This window comes from Camelina sativa, chromosome 2, assembly GCF_030686135.1.
Source record: "Camelina sativa cultivar CO46 ecotype springtype chromosome 2, ASM3068613v1".
NCBI classification, from domain to species: domain Eukaryota; kingdom Viridiplantae; phylum Streptophyta; class Magnoliopsida; order Brassicales; family Brassicaceae; genus Camelina; species Camelina sativa.
In genome coordinates this window covers 1,656,310-1,678,584 of record NC_141881.1, presented here as the reverse complement: position 1 = coordinate 1,678,584, position 22,275 = coordinate 1,656,310, and the positions used below count along the sequence as shown (strand labels likewise).

General features: G+C 36.7%; 5 protein-coding genes across 5 annotated transcripts; 1 reads left to right on the top strand and 4 right to left on the bottom strand.

Annotated features, from left to right (window-relative positions):
- Positions 1 to 2,694: 2,694 nt before the first annotated feature.
- On the top strand, positions 2,695 to 3,650 carry LOC104714027 (protein SENESCENCE-ASSOCIATED GENE 21, mitochondrial). The gene is made up of 2 exons (XM_010431262.2): positions 2,695 to 3,119; positions 3,225 to 3,650. The coding sequence occupies exons 1-2, from the start codon at positions 3,046 to 3,048 to the stop codon at positions 3,433 to 3,435; spliced, it is 285 nt and encodes a 94-aa protein (XP_010429564.1). The 5' UTR covers positions 2,695 to 3,045; the 3' UTR covers positions 3,436 to 3,650.
- A 9,693-nt stretch (positions 3,651 to 13,343) lies between these two features.
- On the bottom strand, positions 13,344 to 14,077 carry LOC104714019 (uncharacterized protein At5g01610). Its single transcript, XM_010431252.3, has one exon. It carries the CDS (start codon positions 13,979 to 13,981, stop codon positions 13,478 to 13,480), a length of 504 nt encoding a protein of 167 aa, XP_010429554.1. The 5' UTR covers positions 13,982 to 14,077; the 3' UTR covers positions 13,344 to 13,477.
- A 440-nt stretch (positions 14,078 to 14,517) lies between these two features.
- Positions 14,518 to 15,039, bottom strand: LOC104714009 (uncharacterized protein At5g01610). Its single transcript, XM_010431239.3, has one exon. It carries the CDS (start codon positions 15,037 to 15,039, stop codon positions 14,572 to 14,574), a length of 468 nt encoding a protein of 155 aa, XP_010429541.1. The 3' UTR covers positions 14,518 to 14,571.
- On the bottom strand, positions 14,518 to 18,566 carry LOC104713999 (exocyst complex component SEC15B). The gene has a single exon (XM_010431228.2). It carries the CDS (start codon positions 18,334 to 18,336, stop codon positions 15,922 to 15,924), a length of 2,415 nt encoding a protein of 804 aa, XP_010429530.1. The 5' UTR covers positions 18,337 to 18,566; the 3' UTR covers positions 14,518 to 15,921.
- A 315-nt stretch (positions 18,567 to 18,881) lies between these two features.
- Positions 18,882 to 20,825, bottom strand: LOC104713989 (epoxide hydrolase 1). Its single transcript, XM_010431221.3, has 3 exons — positions 20,201 to 20,825; positions 19,421 to 19,659; positions 18,882 to 19,327 (listed from the first exon to the last, which is right to left on the bottom strand). The coding sequence occupies exons 1-3, from the start codon at positions 20,663 to 20,665 to the stop codon at positions 19,057 to 19,059; spliced, it is 975 nt and encodes a 324-aa protein (XP_010429523.1). The 5' UTR covers positions 20,666 to 20,825; the 3' UTR covers positions 18,882 to 19,056.
- Between the last annotated feature and the right edge of the window lie 1,450 nt (positions 20,826 to 22,275).

Sequence of the window (22,275 nt, the reverse complement as noted above, 5' to 3'; positions counted from 1 at the left end):
AATTTAATCCCAAATTTATTTTCTACCATCTAATTGTACTATTTTCCTAAAGATAACCATTAAAAATGAACTTAGTTACGAAAATAATATAGTTGAATTATTTTACGTGGGTCTAATGTATAGTTTAAAAAACATAGTTTAAAAAACATTTTGAAAATAATCTGAAATGTGCTAAACCGGACACAAATTAATACTATAGTTTTTGGCACTAATTAATGGTTCGCCACTAATCATTTTCCTATGACAACGTGTATACAAATTGTATATCCTCAACCTATTATTGTATTAGGGTTGACTGATGAATAATGATCACAATATTTTTTATTAGAGAGGTAAATCCCGTCATGTTTCATTTCGTCCTTACCCGTAAAAATTGTTTATGTCCTATAACTGTAATCTTTTAAATAATTAACTATTAGACAATTTTTATTTTCTAAAAATTTTGGGTAAGAACATAATTAAATTTTGTGTATTTCTCATATTTTTTTATATATAATTTATTTCCTAAAACTGTGAGGAAAGATATGCACATATATTAATTGTAATTTCCTTTGCTTGTTTTTTTCGTTTTTTCCTAAAATATTTATAAAGAATCAGAATTTTAGATTTGATTTATTATGTATTTAAACATTTTTCTTATTTAAATATGATGTATTTGTTTTCCTTAATTAATTTGGGTAAAATTATGATTAATTTAATACATAATAAATATATTTGAAGAGAAAATCGGATAATTAATCAGGTATTAAACGATTCGCGCAGAATCCGACTTAATTTGAATGGTTAAAAAATTTTAATTTCATGATATACTAATGTATTAATAATTATTGATTACTAAACATTTTATTTAAAAACTACCAAAATAAAGTAATAGTCCAAAAGTTATTACATGAATACTCCTGCTTTTAACGGTATCGATTATGTAACAAGTTTATCAAAGCAACTACAGATATCGATGAAGATAACAGGCCCATTAAGCGTCGGATTGAGTGGTATCACCGATTTGTGCTTTCACTAATTAATTGGCCCGTTTATTTTTCCAGTGTCAAATATTTTTATTTACAAAATGCAAAACTCTAGAAAATTTGGATGGTTTGAGTTCAGTTTTTTTTTAATTGGTTACTTGATAACGATTATTTTAATGTCATATATACGAAACCGTAAAATATATACTAATATCTTTTCATATTCAAAATTCACATGACAAGTAACTTTCTGGTAAGAAGAGTTTTGAGATTTTGACCCAAAAAAAAACAAAAAGGTAGAGAACATGCAAAAGACATCACGAATGTTTTCCTGGTGGTGTATAGATGGACCGAACCAAACGACATGTTCTCAGTTCATATACCAACCGCCTAACATTACAGCCTGTCCTTACCCTAAAGCTTTAAATTATTCTTTGCTCATAGCCTCCTCATACTATATAGTAGTATCTTTTTGGCATTACATGATAATATGTATAAGTAGAAGATATTACAAAGAACAGCGCACAGGAAAAACAAAATGAAACTAAAAGCTAAGAGACATTACAAGCTATTGTCAATGATAAGAAAAAAAATTGTTTCTTAATTATGATCGGTCATCTAGGTTTTTGTAACTAGAAATTCCGGACTAATTATCCAAATTAATCTCCAAGACATGTACTAAAAGATTGGATATTCTTATCGTAGTCTTTTGTAAGGATCAACTATTGTTAAAATTATCACACAGTAGAATGATTGCAACCTTGGTTCTTTCACCCCAAAATAAATCTTTAAACCATTATACTACCATAGATTGATTAATTTAGTTAGGTATGATCATTTTGTAATCTATATGTACGTAATTCATACTTTGGTTTTTATGTATTTAATGATAGTAACGTTATAAAGTCATAGCTAGCATCTCGAGAAATGGGAACAGGAAAGAAATGCAAGCTAAGATGCGAAACCATTAATTATACCAAGGAAAAAAAGAAACAAGATGCTCTGTGTGTCGTGTGATGCCAAGAAGCTGGGGGCGAACGCGAAACCACGCATCAGAGAAGAACTTGCAAGTGGTCGTCGAGGAGAACCAACCAATCAAGAAGAGTAACTCCACCGCCTCGAAAATATCATACATTACACGTATTTATTCATATTGTTATTAAATAATACGACAGTTACATATTTTAATGGGGCTGTTCCACTCAACATTAATCTAATGATACTTCTTCTAAGTATAGGAACTTTAACCAACGGCATCTTGACATGCTAAACACACAATTCATAATCTATTCAAACCTCACTTTGCCTAATTTACACGTCTACATGTTGATTAGCCCTAAATCATTAAAACCGTTCGTATAATATATTCATTTTACTTAAGTGTTATTTTAAAATATAAATATACGTATATAATCGTTTTCTGTTCTTCTTTTTTCTTTTAACTAAACTTTAGTTTTACAATTTTCAAGTGAAATCAGATTCTTTGTTCGTCATATAAAAAATTAAATATATACTTTAACAACAAAAAAAAAATATAATAAACCTAAAAATCCGAAAATTTTCATTTTCTATATAAAGAAATTTTTTTTTTTTTTTAAAGTGTAAAACATACTATGTTAAAGTTCATTATTAGTCACACATTTTGAAACCTATTTGAAGATTTAATCTCACTTTGCCTAATCTAATTTTGACTAAATAAACATAAAAAAGCAAAAGCTAATTATGGGTCAACAAAGACTCAAAGGCCAGAATTGACGCAGTCGTTTATGGTAAAGTCAGAAGACAACAATTTCGGAGTCACTTCCCTCTCTCTTCCCTTCACTACTACTATATAAACCTTCCTCTCCTCTTCCTCTCTTCTCATCTCTTCAAGCCATTCTATCAAACCTTGAGAGAGAGAGAGAGAACACAGACGAAACCAAAGTTTCTTCATTCTCGCTGCCTCGGATAAAATAAAGAGAACTCTTCTTCTGCGGCGGCGATAAAAAGAAGCAAAAAAAAAAAAAAAAAAAAGTTTCGATCTTTATATTGTCTGTTTTTTTTTTTCTCTCTTTCAAGAAACCATATTACTACAAAAAAAATGGCTCGTTCTCTATCTAACGTTAAGATCGTATCTGCTTTCGTCTCTCACGAACTCTCCAATGCTATCTTCCGGTAAGTTTCTTGACGTTCTGTTTTTTTGGTAGTTATGCTCTGTTTTGTTTTGTATTTATGCTCTGTTTTTCTAAACGGTGCCGTTTCTTTTTTTGTTTAAAACAGACGTGGTTATGCGGCAGCGGCGGTGCAAGGGAGCGGTGGAAGAAGTGGAGCTGTTGCTTCGGCTGTGATGAAGAAGAAGGGAGTGGAGGAATCGACCAAGAAGATTTCTTGGGTTCCTGATCCCAAAACCGGTTATTACAGACCCGAAACCGGTTCTAACGAGATTGACCCGGCTGAGCTTAGAGCAGCTCTCTTGAACAACAAGCAGTGATTTTTAATTACTATTACATGTCAAGGTGATTTAAGAGGAGGAGATTAGGGGAAGTGGGTAATGATCTGGTGCAGTGAACCCTATTTTTCATCTGCTAAGTTCGATTCTGTAATAAATTTATTAGAGAGAACCCATTTTGGTTTCCTCTACTTGTAACAAAACGGATCGATTGATGTATGATGTTGTATCTCATATAATATAGTTTTTCTAAATCATTTGATTCGCTAGCCATTTCACAACTATTTAAACCGAACTTAAACATAATTTAACTTTGATATATTGATTATAGAAGATTTTGAGTTTGTCGTTTGTTAAGAAAAACTAGCAAGGGTGAAAATTTTGGATTCTTACAAAAAAAAAAAAATTAATGACGTTTAAACATATACTTGTCAATTGTCATATCTCTAACATGCACATATAAATGTTCTGCACTAAAGTTTCTTCAAAACATCCTATGTTATTTAAAATTCAGACAAAAACCAATCGTTTTATATATTCTGATTTGAATTCATAATATCATTATCATCTAGTCTACGGAACTATAGGTTTCAATTATCGTTACAGGGTAGCTATGACAATTTTTCGTTGTATCATCCCAATTTTAGTCGGATGATTTTAAAAGACAATACGAAATGTTCGATTAGTGTATGTTTTTTTTTTGTTCGTAGTTAACGTATAAGATAACATATTAAAAGGAATGTAAACATGAATTAGTGGACTTAAAAAAAATTATCGACACATAGCATATGTGGTGCATAGATAAGGTTTACGTATTCGTGGTAAACTCATCAATGATATATTAAATCTTCTTAATTATACTATAGGTTTGTTCATTGCATGGATATAACCGACAGAATCTTGTCTCTTGGTTATCTAATGGATACTAATTATAATGGATTAATTAGTGGCAGTGCATAATTTAGCAACAGCTACTTGACATAGAAATCCTTTAATAATGTAGTAAATCATACTTAAATTAGTTTTAAAGACATTGTTTTGTACCTTTGGAGTGTCGACCGTTCCTTTATCATATTTTATACAAGTGTGAAGTGTATAATATTAGGTTCAATGGACATATTAAGTTTATCTCTTCGCGTCCATCTAATCATGTAAGAGCTGAATATGTTATCTATTGATGAGTGTTACAGAGACAATATATACAAGAGTGGGTAGGCTAACTATAGTAAGTCAATATTCTACAGAGTAAATGAGAGAGATTAAGGAGAGTGATTGAGTAGCGTAATCAAAGGAGTTAGGTGATTTGATTCTCCGTAATATGCCCCCTCAAGATGGAGGGAGACTTCAAACTCCAATCTTGTGACATGCTCGTTGGAAACCCGGTCTCGGCAGTGGCTTGGTGAGGGCATCAGCAAGTTGATCTTGCGTGGAAACATGTAAGACTCGTAGTATACCAGCCTGAATCTGTTGTCGAATAAAATGGTAGCCCAAAGCAAGATGCTTCATTCTAGAGTGAAAAACGGGGTTGGCACATAGATATGTGGCACCGATATTATCGCAAAAGATTACTGGAGCAGCAGGTAATGTGACACCAAGCTCGGTAAGGAGAGAGCATAACCAGCGAACTTCAGAGGCTGTATTAGCTACAGCACGATATTCTGCTTCTGTGGAAGACCGAGCTACACCACGTTGCTTCTTAGAGGACCAAGAGATGGGATTACGTCCTAAGTAGATAACAAAAGCATTGGTAGACACGAAATCTTCTATATCACCAGCCCAATCCGCATCTGAATATGCTTATAGAGAGATCGCAGAGTTGGAATGAAAGAAAATACCATGGGTGAGAGTCCCAGCAAGATATCTTAAGACCCGTTTCGCAGCTTGCCAATGTGCGTCTGTAGGCCGATGCATAAACTGTGATAAACGATTCACCACATAAGCAATATCAGGACGCGTGAACGAAAGATATTGCAGACTTCCAACAACTGAACGATATTGTTTGGCATCATGAAGAGGTGTTCCACCATGGAGAGTAAGCTTTGGGGAAACGGGAAGCGGTGTAGCTACAGGATTGGCATCGGACATGTTATGTGTTGCTAGGAGATCAACAATATATTTCTGTTGCATTAGATGTAAACCAGCCTTAGACCTTGTGGCCTCTATACCCAAAAAATAGCTAAGATCAGTGGGATCCTTAATAGAGAAGCGAGTAGCAAAGGCATGGAGCACATGGTCAACAAGCTTGGGGTCGTTCCCAGTGACCAGAATGTCGTCGACATATACAAGTACATAAGTAAACGTCGTGGCAGTCCGGTGAATGAATAGAGAAGTATCGGCTAGAGAATTCGTAAAACCATTGTGAAGAAGATGTTGTTTGAGAGAAAGATACCAGGCACGTGGAGCTTGCTTGAGACCGTAGATTGGTTTCTTCAGCCGGCAAACGTAATCAGGGTGATCCTTGTCAACAAATCCTTGGGGTTGAGCCATATACACCTCCTCTGTTAATTCTCCTTGTAAAAACGCATTATTAACATCCAATTGTTTGATTGGCCAAGAACGAGCAACCGCCACTTCAAGTACTAACCGTATTGTTGTTGATTTAATGACTGGACTAAACGTTTCTGCATAATCAACCCCATATTTCTGATGAAACCCCTTAGCAACCAATCGTGACTTGTATTGATTCAAATCTCCATTAGGATGGTACTTGGTGGTAAACACCCATCGACAACCAATGACATTCTGCGTGGGATTGGGAGGAACTAAATCCCATGTTTGATGGAGACGTTGGGCATTATACTCAACAGACATCGAGCGACGCCACCTCTCATCTTTCAAAGCTTGTGTAGCAGTTGACGGTTCGCGTGACTGTCATGTACCTGCAACATGGAGATTCAATTTGGTTTTTGGCTTTGTGATGTTATTTTTGGCTCGAGTTTGCATTTTGTGGATATTTGCAGGTGGTTGACGAGGTGGAGGATTTTGTGGTTGTGGGGAAGGTGTAATTCGCGTAGTTGCAGGGGACGAGTCACGAGACTCTTGGTTTACGAAGGTGGAGGAAGGTTCGGTCTGATCCGTGGGAGTCGGATCATTATTGGTGTGAGCAGTGGGCTCAGTGGAAGATTGAGTTTGCTGGACCGAGGTGTTAGGCCCATGTGTATTTGGAGCAGTGGGCTCAGAAATTGGAAAGGAAGAAGAAGAAGAGTTCGAAGATGAGGAAGGCAATACCTGTGGCGACGCAGGAAGTGACGGAGCAGGGTGAAGTTCGGTTCCGGGGATTCCACTTGTTGGCGACGGCGAGAGACGGACTACCGTGGGCATCGAACTGGATACTAGCAGAGAACCGTCTTCATCAGCAGGTGGTCGATTACCGGTTTCAGCAAAAGGAAAGCGTCCCTCATCAAATCGAACATGTCGCGATGTATAAATCCAACCAGTAGGAACGTGCAGGCAATAATATGCACTTTGCGTCAGTGAGTAGCCTAAGAAGACACATTGCTTGGACCGACTGTCAAGTTTATGTTGGGCATATGGTTGAAGCCACGGAAAGCAAAGGCAACCAAAGATCTTCAGCTTGTCGTAATTTGGATGTGTCCCAAACAACTTGTAGAATGGCGATTGATTGGAGAGAACCGGTGTGAATAACCGATTGATAAGATACACCGCTGTTTGAAAAGCATAAGGCCAGTACACCATGGGAATAGAAGCAGTGGATAGGAGTGTGAGAGCCGTTTCTACAACATGACGATGCTTCCTTTCCGAGATTCCATTATGCTCAGGGGTATGCGGAGGAGACGTCAAATGGGAGATGCCATTGGTTGCAAGATATTCACGGAGAGCCAAAAATTCACCACCATTATCTGAGAACAAGGTACCAAGTTTCTGCTGGAACCGATTTTCAACCAACGATTTGTAGGCAATAAAAATGTTTTTGACATCAGATTTCCGTTTCATTGGATACAGCCACGTATAACGTGTGAAATGATCAACAAGTATGAGGTAATACTTGTAGTTATCGTGTGAGTGAATTGGCGATGTCCATACATCGGAGTATAGATATTGGAGAGGACGTGTTGAGACAATGGTGTTTTGAGAAAATGGTAGTTTGTGACTCTTATTAAGAAGAATTTCGGAGCATGAAAATTGTTTAGAAGTAGAACTTGCAACTGGTAGAGTAAAAGAAGAAATCATAGTGTTTAAAACTGATGCAGAGGGATGTCCAAGACGGGAGTGCCATACTGGAAGAGAAGCTTTGGAAAGAGTATAAGTGGAAAGAGCCTTGATTTGCGATGAAGATATCGGCCAAACATAGAGATCATTGCTGGTCTTGCCTTGTAGAAGTGGAACCCCCGTTGCCAGATCCTTCACCTGGAAGAACGTAGGAAAGAATTCAACGGAGACATGATTAGTGTTACATAATCGATAGACCGAGATAAGATTGCGATGAATATCAAGAACACATAAAACTTTGTGTAATTTAAGATCACGAATCTGAGAGGGAAGAAGCTTAGAACCAATATGAGTAATGGGTATTGGAGACCCATTAGCAACAACAACATCATCACCACCAGTATACGGTTCATGGAGTGACATTGAGCTGAGATCAGATGTCATATGGTGTGTCGCACCACTGTCAAGGAGCCACTGATTCGGATCATAGGAAGAGCCCATAGCAAGATTAGCACGGGACTGCCACGGTCGAAAAGGACTAGTCTGGTTTGAATGCTGCGAGCGAGAGCGAAACTGTGGACACCACCGGGCGCTATGACCTTGTGTGTTGCAGATTTGACATCGTCCCAAGTAAGGCTTGTGTCCATGAGATGCATCAGAGTGGACCATTTGGGAGGATTGATGGTTGGAAGTGTTATTGTTGTTGTTGTTGTAGTGCTTCTTCCCATTGTTGGAGTGACCACCACGGTGAGAAGAATTGTTGCGGTGAGTGGCAACATGAGCCGAAGCAGGAAACGGAGAGGAGGCAACTTTTGACAAGATCTTTGCCTCTTGATTAAGAAGGCGTTCATGGATGTAGGTTATGGTGGGAGGAATATCTCGTCCTTCAATCTGATCAACGATAGGGCGATACTCATCAGGAAGCCCTTCAAGAATATAGTCAACCTGTTCTTCATGTGCAACAGGTTTGCCAAGAGTAGCAAGAGTATCAAACCGAGTGGTGAAACCTTGGAGAAACTCATCGATCGTCTTGCTGCCTTTCGTCCAGTGTTTTAGTTGATCACGCAATTGTTTAATATGACCCCAGCTTGGTTTGGCGTAGGTGGCGGCAAGGGTAGTCCAGATCTCAGCAGCAGTGGTGGTACGGGATAGAATCGGTTGGACAGCAAGAGACATCGACCCAAGAAGAGCACTATAAATGAGCTTGTCTTGACGTTGCCATGTAACAGAGTCGGGATTTGGAGTAGTAGCGTTGTTGACGGTGACATTAACAGACGGAGCCACCGTGGAACCATCAAGGTGACCAACAAGACCATGACCATCAACAAGGGCATGAACTTGTAGTTTCCACATGAGGTAATTTGTGGGTGTAAGCTTGGTGACATTAGTCATATTAAGATTTAGAAGAGTCTGATTGTTTGCGGTGATGGTGTCTGTGGGGGGGAGATTTTGAGGAGCAGCCATGACGGCGAAAAAGAAAGAAAAATTTTGCTTTTGATATATTAGGGTTATGGATCGTGTTGCTCTGATACCATGTAAGAGCTGAATATGTTATCTATTGATGAGTGTTACAGAGACAATATATACAAGAGTGGGTAGACTAACTATAATAAGTCAATATTCTACAGAGTAAATGAGAGAGATTAAGGAGAGTGATTGAGTAGCGTAATCAAAGGAGTTAGGTGATTCGATTCTCCGTAATAAATCACACATTGATCAATGATTACAAAATGGTTTGCTTCTTTATTTGCTTTCTTTATTGAGCCATTGAGGAATCAATACCAGCTTAAATTTGTTGTGTAGTAGTTATTCCACATATATACGTGAAGTTAAAATAATTCAAAAGGGCAAAAGAGACGTAAGACGTGTCCTATCTTCCTTTGAAGAGTCAATTATGCTCAAAGGCTTTGAGACACTTATTTTGGGAGAGAGGCCACCTTGGTACATCGAATCTATCAGCATAGAATTTTCTTTTACTTGACTATATAATAATTGAGTTGCTCCTTTATTCTTTTGAGTTGTTTGCTAATTCTTCGTATCTACCCAATCATGTCATATAGCCATAATTTGCATATTAACAAGTGATTCCGATGTAGACATAGAAATTTTAAAGTGGTTATTGGATTAGGATCAGTAAAAGGTATATGTTTATTACTTGTAGTACTTGTCAAGTACTACTTGAAGATAACTTTTATTCGCACATGTTTAGATAGCGACTAAACACATAAGATGATGATTCTAAATCCCTGCGATTTGTATGATACTTACACCCAAAAAATATTAAGCAAAACTAATTCTGCCTTTTCTTTTGATACCTAACCCTAAAAAAGTGTATGTTTGGTATAGCTCCAACAACGTCTTGCACTGAAACTAGAAAAAACCAGCGAAAAAACAGAAGTTTTGAAATAGACGACAGACGAGTAACTATTTTCTAGCACCTTTAAAAAGCCTTGATAAATGCTACAACATATTCACAAGAATAAATATAGTTATTGTATTTGTAGAAACTAGGTTTCCACAATGAATTTGTTTAAGGGGGAAACAAATTCAATAAGATAATCTCTCTAGAAAATAGATCTAAACCTTGAAATTAGAAGTAAAGAAGAAGAACTCAAAGAAGTTAGGGTTTATTGCTAAGAACGAAAAGAGAACTCGGTTATTGTATTCGATTCTGGATGATTTACAATGGAGAAGTCTCTCCTTATTTATACATATGTGTAGACCGCTAAATATATTAACTTTCCTTATCGGACGAAGTGAGATATAGAAAACTGCCTTATTGCTCGAATCGGCCGCCGAACCGAAGTGGAAGTCGGTTTCTTTCCCTCCAAGACTGGGCCTCATCCAAATCGACTTCTCATGACCTAATTAAGTCCTTAACCGGATTCCCGATTAAATAATCAATTAGTATTTCTGGTTTAGCTCAGTATGTCGGGGGTGCTGAATCCCGCACCAACAATATTACATTATGTACTAGTTTAAATACCAAATTGGAATTCTTATCCATATCATACTACAAAAACTATTAGTTACATGTAAATTCATTCGTATGCATATCAGAAATATACAATGGAATCGAAGGAACAAATACCATTGACTTTTTTTATTATTTTTTTCTACAAACGTGAAAAGTCATCAATAGTTGACTATTTTCATTTACGGTATTATATGATATTTTTTATTTATTTATGAATTATGATCCTTCTTACTTGACACTGCATAATTCGTTTGACAAGGACTTGTGTAATGTCAATGTGATGCCTCCCGGCTCCCACAAAACTATCTCACTTTGTTAGTAGTCTACGGGAGAAAATATGGAATATATATCTTTTTTCTGAATTATTATTGTAATTGTATTAACCGGAAGACCTTGACCCAATACCCATGTTTTAGAAATCGCTAGGCGCAAGTCAGACGGTCGAGGTGAGCCTAGCGCCTAGCGAAAAAATTAGAGATTAAACGGGAATTAATCGGAGACTAGTTTTAGGGTTATTTTATTAAATTAATAATAATAAAAATATATTGTACTAAATATATGTATAATTATGTTTATGTTAAAAGAAAAATATCAAATAAAATATAAAACTATAGCATTGTCTTTAAAATTATGGTAAACACATAAAAACATTATTTTAAAAGAAAATTTTATGATTTTTTGTTAAAAATTATACATTAGTTATTGTAAAACATCATAATCTCTTAATTTAAATGCTTAAATAACAAAAATATTTATGTTTGATTTTTGTTTGGTTCTAAAAAAAATTTGTATATACAAAATTAAGCGGAATTAAGCGAAAAATAATCAGACTAGACATGCATAATCGGATAATCGATGCTAGGCGGGGATTAGTCATTAATCGAGACGGAGAGGGTGGGTCTAGCGATTTTGCGGAGCGTAATCAGTGCTAGGCGGGGATTTTTAAAACAGGGCCAAGACTAAGAGTAATCTAAAACCTTAACATGAAATCAATTGCGGTTAATTTCGAAACTTTTCTTATATATGCCATGCCATGTCAAAATCAACTCTCACGAGCTCAACGTCACCGGTTTAAAAGAACTTAACCGGAAATAAATGTTTTGTGCACATTCGTTGATTTTTCTATTTGTATATTCAGATCCATTGACAAATGGATCACGACATAAACCATAGCTTGACCTTAAAGGCTTAAGTCCAGAACTGCAATAACGTAGATGAACCTTACGAGTTACTCTTAAACTGCAAAGGATTATAAGGTATGATTTGAGCCTTTGTATATAAGGTAGATAAATCCTTTGTAGAAACGAGTTACAAGGATAAGATTGAGTTTAAGCATCAAAGACCATAAAAAACTGGTTACTCGATCCATGACCCGGTTCAGTTGATTTAAGCTTTGAACCGCTCCTCTCAAAACCCCACCAGCGAGAAGAACAAAAAAATCACCTAAAATCTCCATAGCCCTTTTTTTATGTTCTAACTTCTCGTCAGCAATCAAATCATACCTTATATACAAAGGATTATGATCATTTTATAACAAAGGATTATGATCATTTTATATAACAAAGGATTATGATCATTTTATAACAAAGGATTATGATCATTTTATATAACAAAGGATTATGATCATTTTATAACAAAGGATTATGATCATTTTATATAACAAAGGATTATGATCATTTTATAACAAAGGATTATGATCTAACCTGCGTTTCAGTTACTACATTCAAACTCTGTTTCGGGGTGGTAAATTTGGTTCTTAGATTCTCTGCAACGGTAGACATCTATCTCAAAAGAGGAGAATCAGACTCATTCGTGTAGATCCATTAGTTATTGTGACATTTCCCAGTTCCTGACACTACTTCAAGCCTATGAGAATGTTAAAATTGGAGTGAATCACAAAGACATGATGTAATAAAAAAAACCAGTGTAGAACTTCAAAGAACCATGTTCTAATTCCATCCAAAAAAAAGATGAAAAAATCACAAGACTCTCCCAAAAACATCTTCACTAACTAACTCCAACATCTGCACGCTTCTCTTTTCACCTAAGAGAAAGATCCGAGATCGACTGATAGATAGACTGTATTCTACTAACTGCAGCTCAATCCTATCCGAGATCAAAATATCTCAGCAGTGTAGATTCATTAGTTATTGTGACATTTCCCAGTTCCTGATACTATCTCAAGCCTATGAGAATATTAAATTGGAATAACTCTCAAAGACCAGTATCTATCATCAACACAATGGCCTAATGAAATCAGTGTAGAACTTCAAAGAACCATGTTCTAAATCCATCCCAAAACAGATGAAAAAAATCAGCAACATTATACAGTTACCCCCCAAAGCACAAGAACTCTACCAAAAACATCTTCACTAACTATCTCTGCAAGCTAATTCTCTCCACCAGCGAGGGATCAATAGATACTATTCTACTAACTGCAGCTCAATCCTATCCTGGATCAAAGATCAATCGAAACAGTCCCCAAAACTCGATGTCCTGGCCTCTCATCTACTAACTGCACCTCCATCCTAACTACCAGCACATCCAAACCAAATCAACACAAACAAGGAGTAAACGTCATCCAGGACCATGATTCAGAAACGAACCTTTATGAACTAAAGTCAAAACATTCACTCTAAGACAGATCACAAAAAAAAGCCAAATTCACCATTGAATCCCTTCTTTTGAGCAGATAAGATGAATTCACTTCACAAATGTTCTCACATCTGCCTTCAATATCTCTTCTTTCACCATTACACAACTTGAATCCCTTAAAACAGAACTTAAGTAAAACAATTACGAATTCCAGAAACTAACGCTCATAATTATTATTGGGACAATACATAACAAAAAGATGCGATCTTTTTTCTAAAAGGTAAAGACTTTTTTCTTGAAACACAAATTACAAAAAGAAAAATTTGAACCTTTTTCTCAAATTCAAGAGGAAGAAACCAAAGGAGTGTTTCTCCTCGCAAACGAGTCCAATTTCGAATCTTTGCACTCAAACCCACACCCACACTGAGGCGACTCCAAAAACTCCTGAATCGCGAAGTTCGCCGACGTGATCCCAACTGAAAACTCCATCTCGTCTCCGTTTCTGATAACCTCGACGATGTTAAGCCACAAGAACAAAACTTTGACCTTAACACCAGTCAGTTTCTTGAGCTTGTTCTCGGAGATGTAACCACTGATCGTCGATTTGTAATTCAATTGGTAAGAACCCACAAGAGAGAAGCTACACGAGTTGTTGAAATACGCATGGAATTTGCCTGTCGTTGTGTCTAGATCATAAGCCACGACTCCTTTTGGAAGGATTCCTACGGGGAAGTTATAGCTTTGGAGGAGGGAATACGCCGTCGGAGTTTCTGATTCGGCGGTGACGGCGAAGGCGAGTGGAGAGAGGAAGATGATAGAAACGATTACAATCGTGAGATGAGTCATTTGGGTTTTTTGATGGAACACAAAATCAAAAGCTTTGATTTTTGGGTTTTTTGATTTCTCCGTCGGAGACTTTTTTTTGTATTGTTCGTTGGAAAATATCTTTTAGAAAAATTAAATACGACGGCGTTTTTAGGTCGACAACTTGACACGACAGGGTGTCAGGTTGTACTGATGATGAGACTAATTATTTTTGGAAAAGTTTCTGTAATGGATGATTTTGAAATAATTTATCTTAAGACATTTGTTAACAAAATGACAAAAAAAATTGCACATGATTTTCTCTTTCTCAATTGTAGTATAAGGATTAGATTCTGTTTTTTTTTCGTGAAAGAAATATATAAATTATGTTACAGTTAGACCACTTTATATGGTCTATTAAGACTTAAGAGTTATTATCATTTGGATTAGAGTAATTTTGGTTAATGACATTTAAACCCGAAAAAATGGGTAAGACACATAAAGAAACCTAACCTAATCAATAATCATACACATTACACACATTATTAATTAACTAATCCTCATACTCATAAGTCATAAGTTATAACAGAAGCCTTTTTTATTCAGTATACACAATACAAGGCCCAGTAGATTTAAGAAGAAAACAAAAGCCCATTACAATCAAACCCACAACCACACTGAGGACTCTCTTCGAAATCAGCCGCCGGGAAACTTGCCGACGCGATTCCGACGGAGAAATCGAGATCGGCGCCGTCAATAAACACTTCAGCGATATTGACCCAGAAGAGAAGCACCTTAACACTAACCCCTTTCAGATTCTTGACATGACCGGGGGATATAACGCCGGAGATGGTTGATTTGTACTTGAGCTGGTACGACTGGATAGTGAACTCACACGTGTCGTTGAAGTGGACTTCGAAATCTCCGGTTTTGATGTTGAGCTCGTAGTCCACGACGCCTTTTGGGAGGATTCCTGGTGGTAAGTTGTAACGTCTGACAGCGTTGTAAGCGGTCAGCTTTTGGTCGGAGACGGCGAAAGAGACGGTAAAGAAGAGAAGGAAGAAAATGAAATTGCAAGTTGGTTTAGCGTTTGGCGACATGGGTTCTTTCAGTTTTTGTATCCTATGACTCGTGTTTGAGATTGTATATTCTTTTGAAGCTTACTTAAGCTTTGTGTCACTCTCATCATAAGTACAGCAGACGGAAGATGGTTGTTAGGTGTTTGTGTCTTGTGGACAGTGTAAATCAGCGCGTCTGATGGAGAGACCATGCGATTAGATGGACGGTTGCAATTTGGTTGACAGAGAGGGCACGTGTTCAAAGGAACAAACACGATCACGTGGTAACCAAACCAACCTTGATTGAAAATGAAGTAACAAAAAATGTATCTTGCATCGCATTAAACAAGGTGGTACCGCTTTGGTTCAACCTGGTCACCATTTACCGCTGCGGTAATCGGAGCCTAAACCAACCCCATCCAAACCATGGTAGTTTAAAGATCAATCTAACCGAAAATTTCCAAGTTAACACAACTTAAACTCGATTCAAATTGTTTACCTATTTTATCTGAGAAAAACATACACTAAAAATCAAACTTGGATTAAAAGTTTCTTGAAGAATATTTTTAATAAAAAGATGCTAAATTCGATATGAAAACACAGTATTTAAACCACCTACTGTATATTTAAACAGGATCGAAAGGAGAGAGGTCAAGCCTTGGACTGGCTGTGGTGACATGAACTTTGAATTTCGAAATCAAACTATTGAACTCATTTGCGAAAATGCAGGGGAAAAGAAAAATACACTCTTGGGATGAAGAAATCAGTTTTGTGTTTTTTTTTTCTGCCTTTCTTTCTGAGAGAGACCAACGAATCATCAACAATGAAATATAAAGCAATCATATAATTAACAATATAGCATAGATAAAAAAAAACAAAGGACGGGATCGTACTTACGCTTCTGATTTGTGCTTGGATCCATCATCAGCTCACATCTTTCAATCTCTTTATCAACGCATCCAAAGATTTATTCTTCGGGTTTTGCCTCGACCCTCTTGTTCCAAAAGTCCCGAATATACTATCTGATGGATCTCTGAATTTCTCTGAAACCGTCGCAACCTTCCGGTAATCCAATGCATTGTAGCTTCTTTCTCTAATCACCGGGTTAACAAAATTCTCAGGGTGGCTACTCAGAAGCAAAGTGATCATCTGTCTTATCTCAATGAATGCTTTTTTCATCTCTCTGGCTTCTTTATCCGTGAGCAATGGAGTTAGATTCTCTGTAAATGAGTCCAGTAACTGGATATCCACATCAAGTCCTTTGATTGCAGCCATGCTCAATCTTTTTACTAGATCCCCGCATAACGTTCCAACAATTTTCTCCGAAATGTGTGCAAGGACATCGCGCAAAACCCTTTTCAAAACTTTAGCGGGTAATATCTGTTGCGCGGTGGAAACCAAAGTTTCCAAGTAGATCAACACTTCATTCATGTACTCATTCCCACCTTGTGGAATATCGTCGCTTGTCCAGTTGACATTCTCTATCAGCGTCATGAAACCATCTATCTTCTTCTTAAGCATTCCCGAGAGTGTATCTTCTGCAGCGTTTTGAGATTTGGTCAATGGGAAATGCCTCCTACCTCTCTCTGCCATTCTCAAAGGAACTCCTGAAAGCTGTGCAGCGTGACGGAAGAAGAAATCGCAAGCACGCTCAAACACGGCCATGTTTGCTGCAACTTGCATCGCCTGAGAAACTCCATGAACCGACGAGTTAATCAGCTTCAACAGAGCCTCGTCGAGAACGTCACCTAGAAGCCTATCCAGATACTTCTTCACGACATCATAGAAATCAAGCTGACCTCCATGAGACATGAAACTAACCGAATCCTCAATAAAAGACCGCACAATCCGGCAGCAATCTGGGACGGTGGTTGAAAATGGAGCAATGTAAGGGAATGCAGGTACGATATCTGATGTTTGTAACTGGAAAGAGAGCACATTCATGGAATATTCATATTCTTTCTTCATCAACATCTGTTCAAACTTATCTGCTGACAATGCTTCTGTGATCTGTTTACGGCAATCAGATAGTAACAACTCATGATACTTATCCCTATGCTTGCTCAATACTTCGAGAAGGGAATCAACAGCATAGCCATACCTGCGTAGACTCACCCCTAACAAGCTCACATAATCCTTAATCAGCAAGAGATGATTAGCCGTCTGCATCCTAGAGAACTGATCCTCCAACACAGTACACATCTTAATCACAGCAGTATCCCACAAACTCTCAACTTGCTGTTTCGAAATCAAACCTCCACCAGTTCTTAATACTCTATCCTCTACAATGAAAAAACCAGCAATCTGTGCGAAAAACGTTTGATGAGACTCAAGAAACGGAGTCATTGTAGATACCTGGAAGTCAGAGGTAAGCTGAAGATCCCTATTATCGAAATAGTACTTCTTAAAGCTATCTTCAAGAGACAGTGTCTGATGAATGTGATAAGCTCTATAAAGTGGAGTCAAGTCAAAACCTAGCAATCCACCTCCGGAACTACCAGCGTCGCTGCTGTCAGGGCCAGAGCCAAATTCATCATCCTCTTCTTCGTTTAGCGCGTAAACGCAATCACGTAAACTAAGCCTGCTCTGCTCCTCCGCTTGCCTCTGCTTGATCCTGAGCTCTTCCTCTCGCTGACGAGCCGCGGAAGCTTCACCAATAGCCAACTGACCCAAATTTCGACTCACCACACGGATCTCAACCAACCAATCACCAAACTCCTTATTCACTTTCCTCTCCACATAAGATCTAATCGCCGGAATCCTATTCTCAAGCATCCGCTTCAGCGTTGACGAAGGAGTTTTGTCCATGAAATCACTCTCAATCGAGTCCACACACTTCAACGCCATGTAAAAATTACCGCTCTGGAGATGCTGATTAGCTCGAGAAACAAGCTCCATGACACGGACACAGTGAGTGACGGCTCCAATGGCCAGATCGACGTTCTTAGACACAGTCTGAGCCTCGACAAGCGAATCAAGAGACGAAAGAAGCGGCGCCGCAACGGATTGGAGTTTAGAGTTGGAATCGGAAAGCGCAGATTTAAGCGATTCAACATCTGAGAGAAGCGATTTGAGATCGTCTACGGCGTGGATAAAGTCTTGGTAGTGAGCTTTACATACCTCTTCGATCTCTGACTCCTTAGATCGTGCGAAAAACTTGAGATGGTGAAGAAGAGTCTCTGGTTTCCCTGTACCGAACGTTTTCCGAACAAACGGTCCTAAATCTTCGCCGTTACAAATCGCAGACGAAATCAAGAGTTCGTCGAGCTTCTCCGCTGAGTCAATACCGGCTCCGGCGGCTGTGGAGCCAACTTTACGCCGTCCTTTCGACGATTGCATTATCTCTCTCTCTCTCCGATTAGGTAAAAAGCGTTACAGCGAAGAAGAACAAGAAGAAGAAGAAGGATGATTTTGGATTTGGTGGGTTTTTTTTTTTTCTTCAAAGGGAATTTTAGGTTTGACTAAAATGACATCGCTGTAGAAGCGGTGCGACGGAAGAAGACGAGGGTGTTTTTGTCATTTCATGTGCGGAGTGGTTTTTCTCTTCTGACTGGCGTCTTCCATTAATTGTGAATATTTGTCTAACAAAAGTCGGAGTTTTACGCGTAATAGGCGCGTGATCCGGACGCGTTTGAGATTTAAGTAGGAAAAAATATCCCACTGATAAAAGAAAACTCATATCCTCCAATCATAATACTAAAATGGTAATTAATTTTATTTAGTAGGTAGGTGTAAAGTATAATTGTCCTTGCCAAATTTATTGTTTTTTGATAAAATTGTACATTTCGATTTTTTATAACTAATTTCACCTATGCTTAAAATGATGTTTTCTAGAGTCGGCCATAAGAATTCAACATTTTGAAATTTAACTTGGACAAAGACAATTCGGAAACAAAAAATTCAACTGCCCTCATTTTCTTTTTATTTCAACAAAACGAGTGATCCACAACCAAAATGATAAAGCATTGAAGTTATTATTTACCAAAACAAGTAAGACAGTAACCTTGACCGAGAGCGCAATTAACCTTGAGAGCTTGACATTGTGCAGACGGAGACCTACTACAAGGATGAGGTTTCGCGGGTTCTGAATTTCTCGAAGAAACCATAGATATGGTCAGTGACCTCATCGGGCTTCTCTTGCTGGAGGAAGTGACCTACACCTTCCATTACCACCACTTCTTGTAGAAACGGCACGTGCTTCTTCAGACCACCACCATGTATGTATTCCTTTGTTCCGGGAATATTGTATGTTATGTCTAGATCGCCAACTATGAATTTCACAGGGACCTTGATTTGTAGACCAGCCCACGGAGCCGTTAGTTCCCAGCTTCTACAGGTTAGGATGAGACCAGATCGACTCAGGTCAAAGATTAACCAGATAAATGTATAATATAGAATTGGTGCTAGCATTCATAAGACTTACAGGTTCATAGCGCGATAGTAGTTGAGTCCACCGGTGAAACCTTTTTGGCTAAACTTGTCTCCGTAGAAACTGACATCTTGTTCTGTGAGCCAAGCAGGCAAAGAAGGTGGATCAGGTAAACCTCTGAAACCAACTGACTTCGGAATGCAAGGTGGACGTGGGTTACGCGAAACGAAAAATCTGGTTATTAACTTCTTTGTATCAACTTGAGCAAAGTCCTCTTCGATCTCTCCAGTCTCCTGAGAAAATAAACTCAGAATCATTAGTAAAAGAGACCAAATTAACCAATGGAAAACCACAAGACTGATCCAACTTGCATATACTTCAAGCAACCATAACCCAAATAAAGCTTTGACTTTGACTTTCACTTGACTATATGCCTTTTGTCAAATCATCAATTGCAACTTGCATATATCAGAGGCTGAGCTAATTTGAGCTATGTATAGGTAGTTGGATGGTCTCTGTCTCAATACAACCAAACAAAAATTAATGGTGGTTGAGAAAATTTCCCATATAAAAGCTCAACGTAATTGAAAGCTGCATCAAGATTCCTCATTGCCATGGCAAAAAAATTCTCAAATCAATTCAATCACTTCACACAACTAAACAAGCATTGCCTATATAACCAATTTGCCTCAACTCTTGTTGACAATAAAACAATCCTGAACAGCAATCATCAACCCTAAGTATGTATTTGATTGCAAACACATGGAAACTTCATCAAAACCCTAATTGTCATTTCAATTTTTTAAAGTTTTCATGAGTTTTTAAAAATCTCACCTGAAACCTGCAAACGTAGTAATCGTCGCCGAACAAATCCCTAAACTTATCAACAGGCTTCACAGAAGGATTCCTCGGATTAAACACAACGCTAGTGTTGACCAACGCTTTGACTCGATCAGGCCTGATCATACAAAGCCACCACGCGACAATTGCTCCCCAATCGTGACCAACGAGGAAAACCCGGTCAACACCGAGCGAGTCAAGTAATCCGACGAGGTCTCCGACGATGTGAAGGATGGTGTATGATTCAGGAGACGGCGGCGCGTCGGAGTCGCCGTAACCTCGGAGATCTGGAGCGATTGCGCGGTAACCTAAAGCGGCGAAGGAGAGGAGCTGGTGGCGCCATGAGTACCAGAGATCGGGAAACCCATGGAGGAAGAGAATCACTGGACCTGAACCGATCGAAGCCACATGCATGTTAATGCCATTGGTTGAAACCGTCGTGTGCTCTATCTTCTCCATTGATGAAGAGGGCCACTCTCAGGTGTGTGTGAAGAAGTGTGAACACAAGTACCACATTAATTTGAGAGATTTATTTATTCTTTTTTTTTTGGACAAAGATATTTAATTTATTTATTCTTATGGGGCCCATACTATGATGGCTAAGAAAAAAAGAAAAAAAAAAAAAGCAATGGTTGATTTTGTTTAATATCAATCTTATTATTTTAGTGAAAATTTAAAATAAAAGATAAATAATTGAATTATTGTTCATCTATGCATTATATATTTATGTTTGGTCATATATGCTTTAGTATTATATAAAATTCATTATATCTTCATATTTTTAAAAATTTTGAGCAACTATTTAAATTTGTTTTTTAAAAAAATCATTTATTTTTAAAAAAATTTGGACAATATATAGAGCAAAAAAAATATATACATTTTAATAAAATCTCTATAAATTAATAATATTAAAATCATGATATTTTTTCTAATTTATAATGATATTAATTTATTTATTTTGTTCAAAAGATATTAGTTTATCTATACATAAATATTTCTTATTTATATTATAAATTATTTCAATTTCCAAGGTTCGGTAGGGTTACACTACCTCTTCCAGTACAACTTTTGTTCCAATTGTTCTCGTCCGGCCGCTTCTTTTGATTTGATTGTTAAAATTTTTGAAATATATGAATTGAAAAAAAAAATCTAAAAAATAATTAGTATTTGTATGTTCTAAATTTTTTAGTTTTGGAATTGAAATTTTAATATTTAAAAAAAATTATTGACCAAAAATTACAAATACAATAGATAACTTCACTTATATACATGATTTAATGACTTCAATTTTCATATTTTAACAATTTATAAAACTTTCAAAATGAAATTTACATATTTTGTTAGAATTTGAAATCTTAAAGAAAATTTTGGTTATTTTTATGACATGTTATAGAGTATACTACAAGATTATAGTTTGAAAAAAAAAATCGATTCTCTTGCTTACAAAACTTGAGCTTTCATATAATTATTCTAACCTCTCAAATAAGTTCAAATCAAATATTTTTAATATATTATTCTTCAATCTATTTGTTTGATATGCTTCTTTTATAACTGTTATATAATTTTAAATTACATAGAATTTGTTTTCTATTTTTTGTAGAATATATAGAAATCAAAAGAAAATGTTTTCTAACAATTTTAGAACATGAGTACATGTTAGAAAATATATTCTAGTTTCTATATATTTTATAGAAATATATAGAAATTAGTATTCTAATCTTCATAGAAAATGTATTCTAAATTTTGTAGAAATTAGTATTCTAATCTCCATAGAAAATAAATAATTTTTAAATTTTATAGTACATGTAGAGTGTGTAGAATACTTTATCTAAATTTTGTAGAATATGTACAATGTATAGAATACACATTCTAAATTAAGAATGTGTATTCTAAATTTTATAGATCATATTCTATCTATTCAAAACGTCAACAAAACGATATATTTTTGACGTTATAAAGAATAGTTGACATATAGTTATTATAGCATGCATAAATTAACAATAATTCAATGATTTATCGTTTATTTCTAATTTCTCCGTAATTTTATTTATGTATGTTCAAAATTTAAA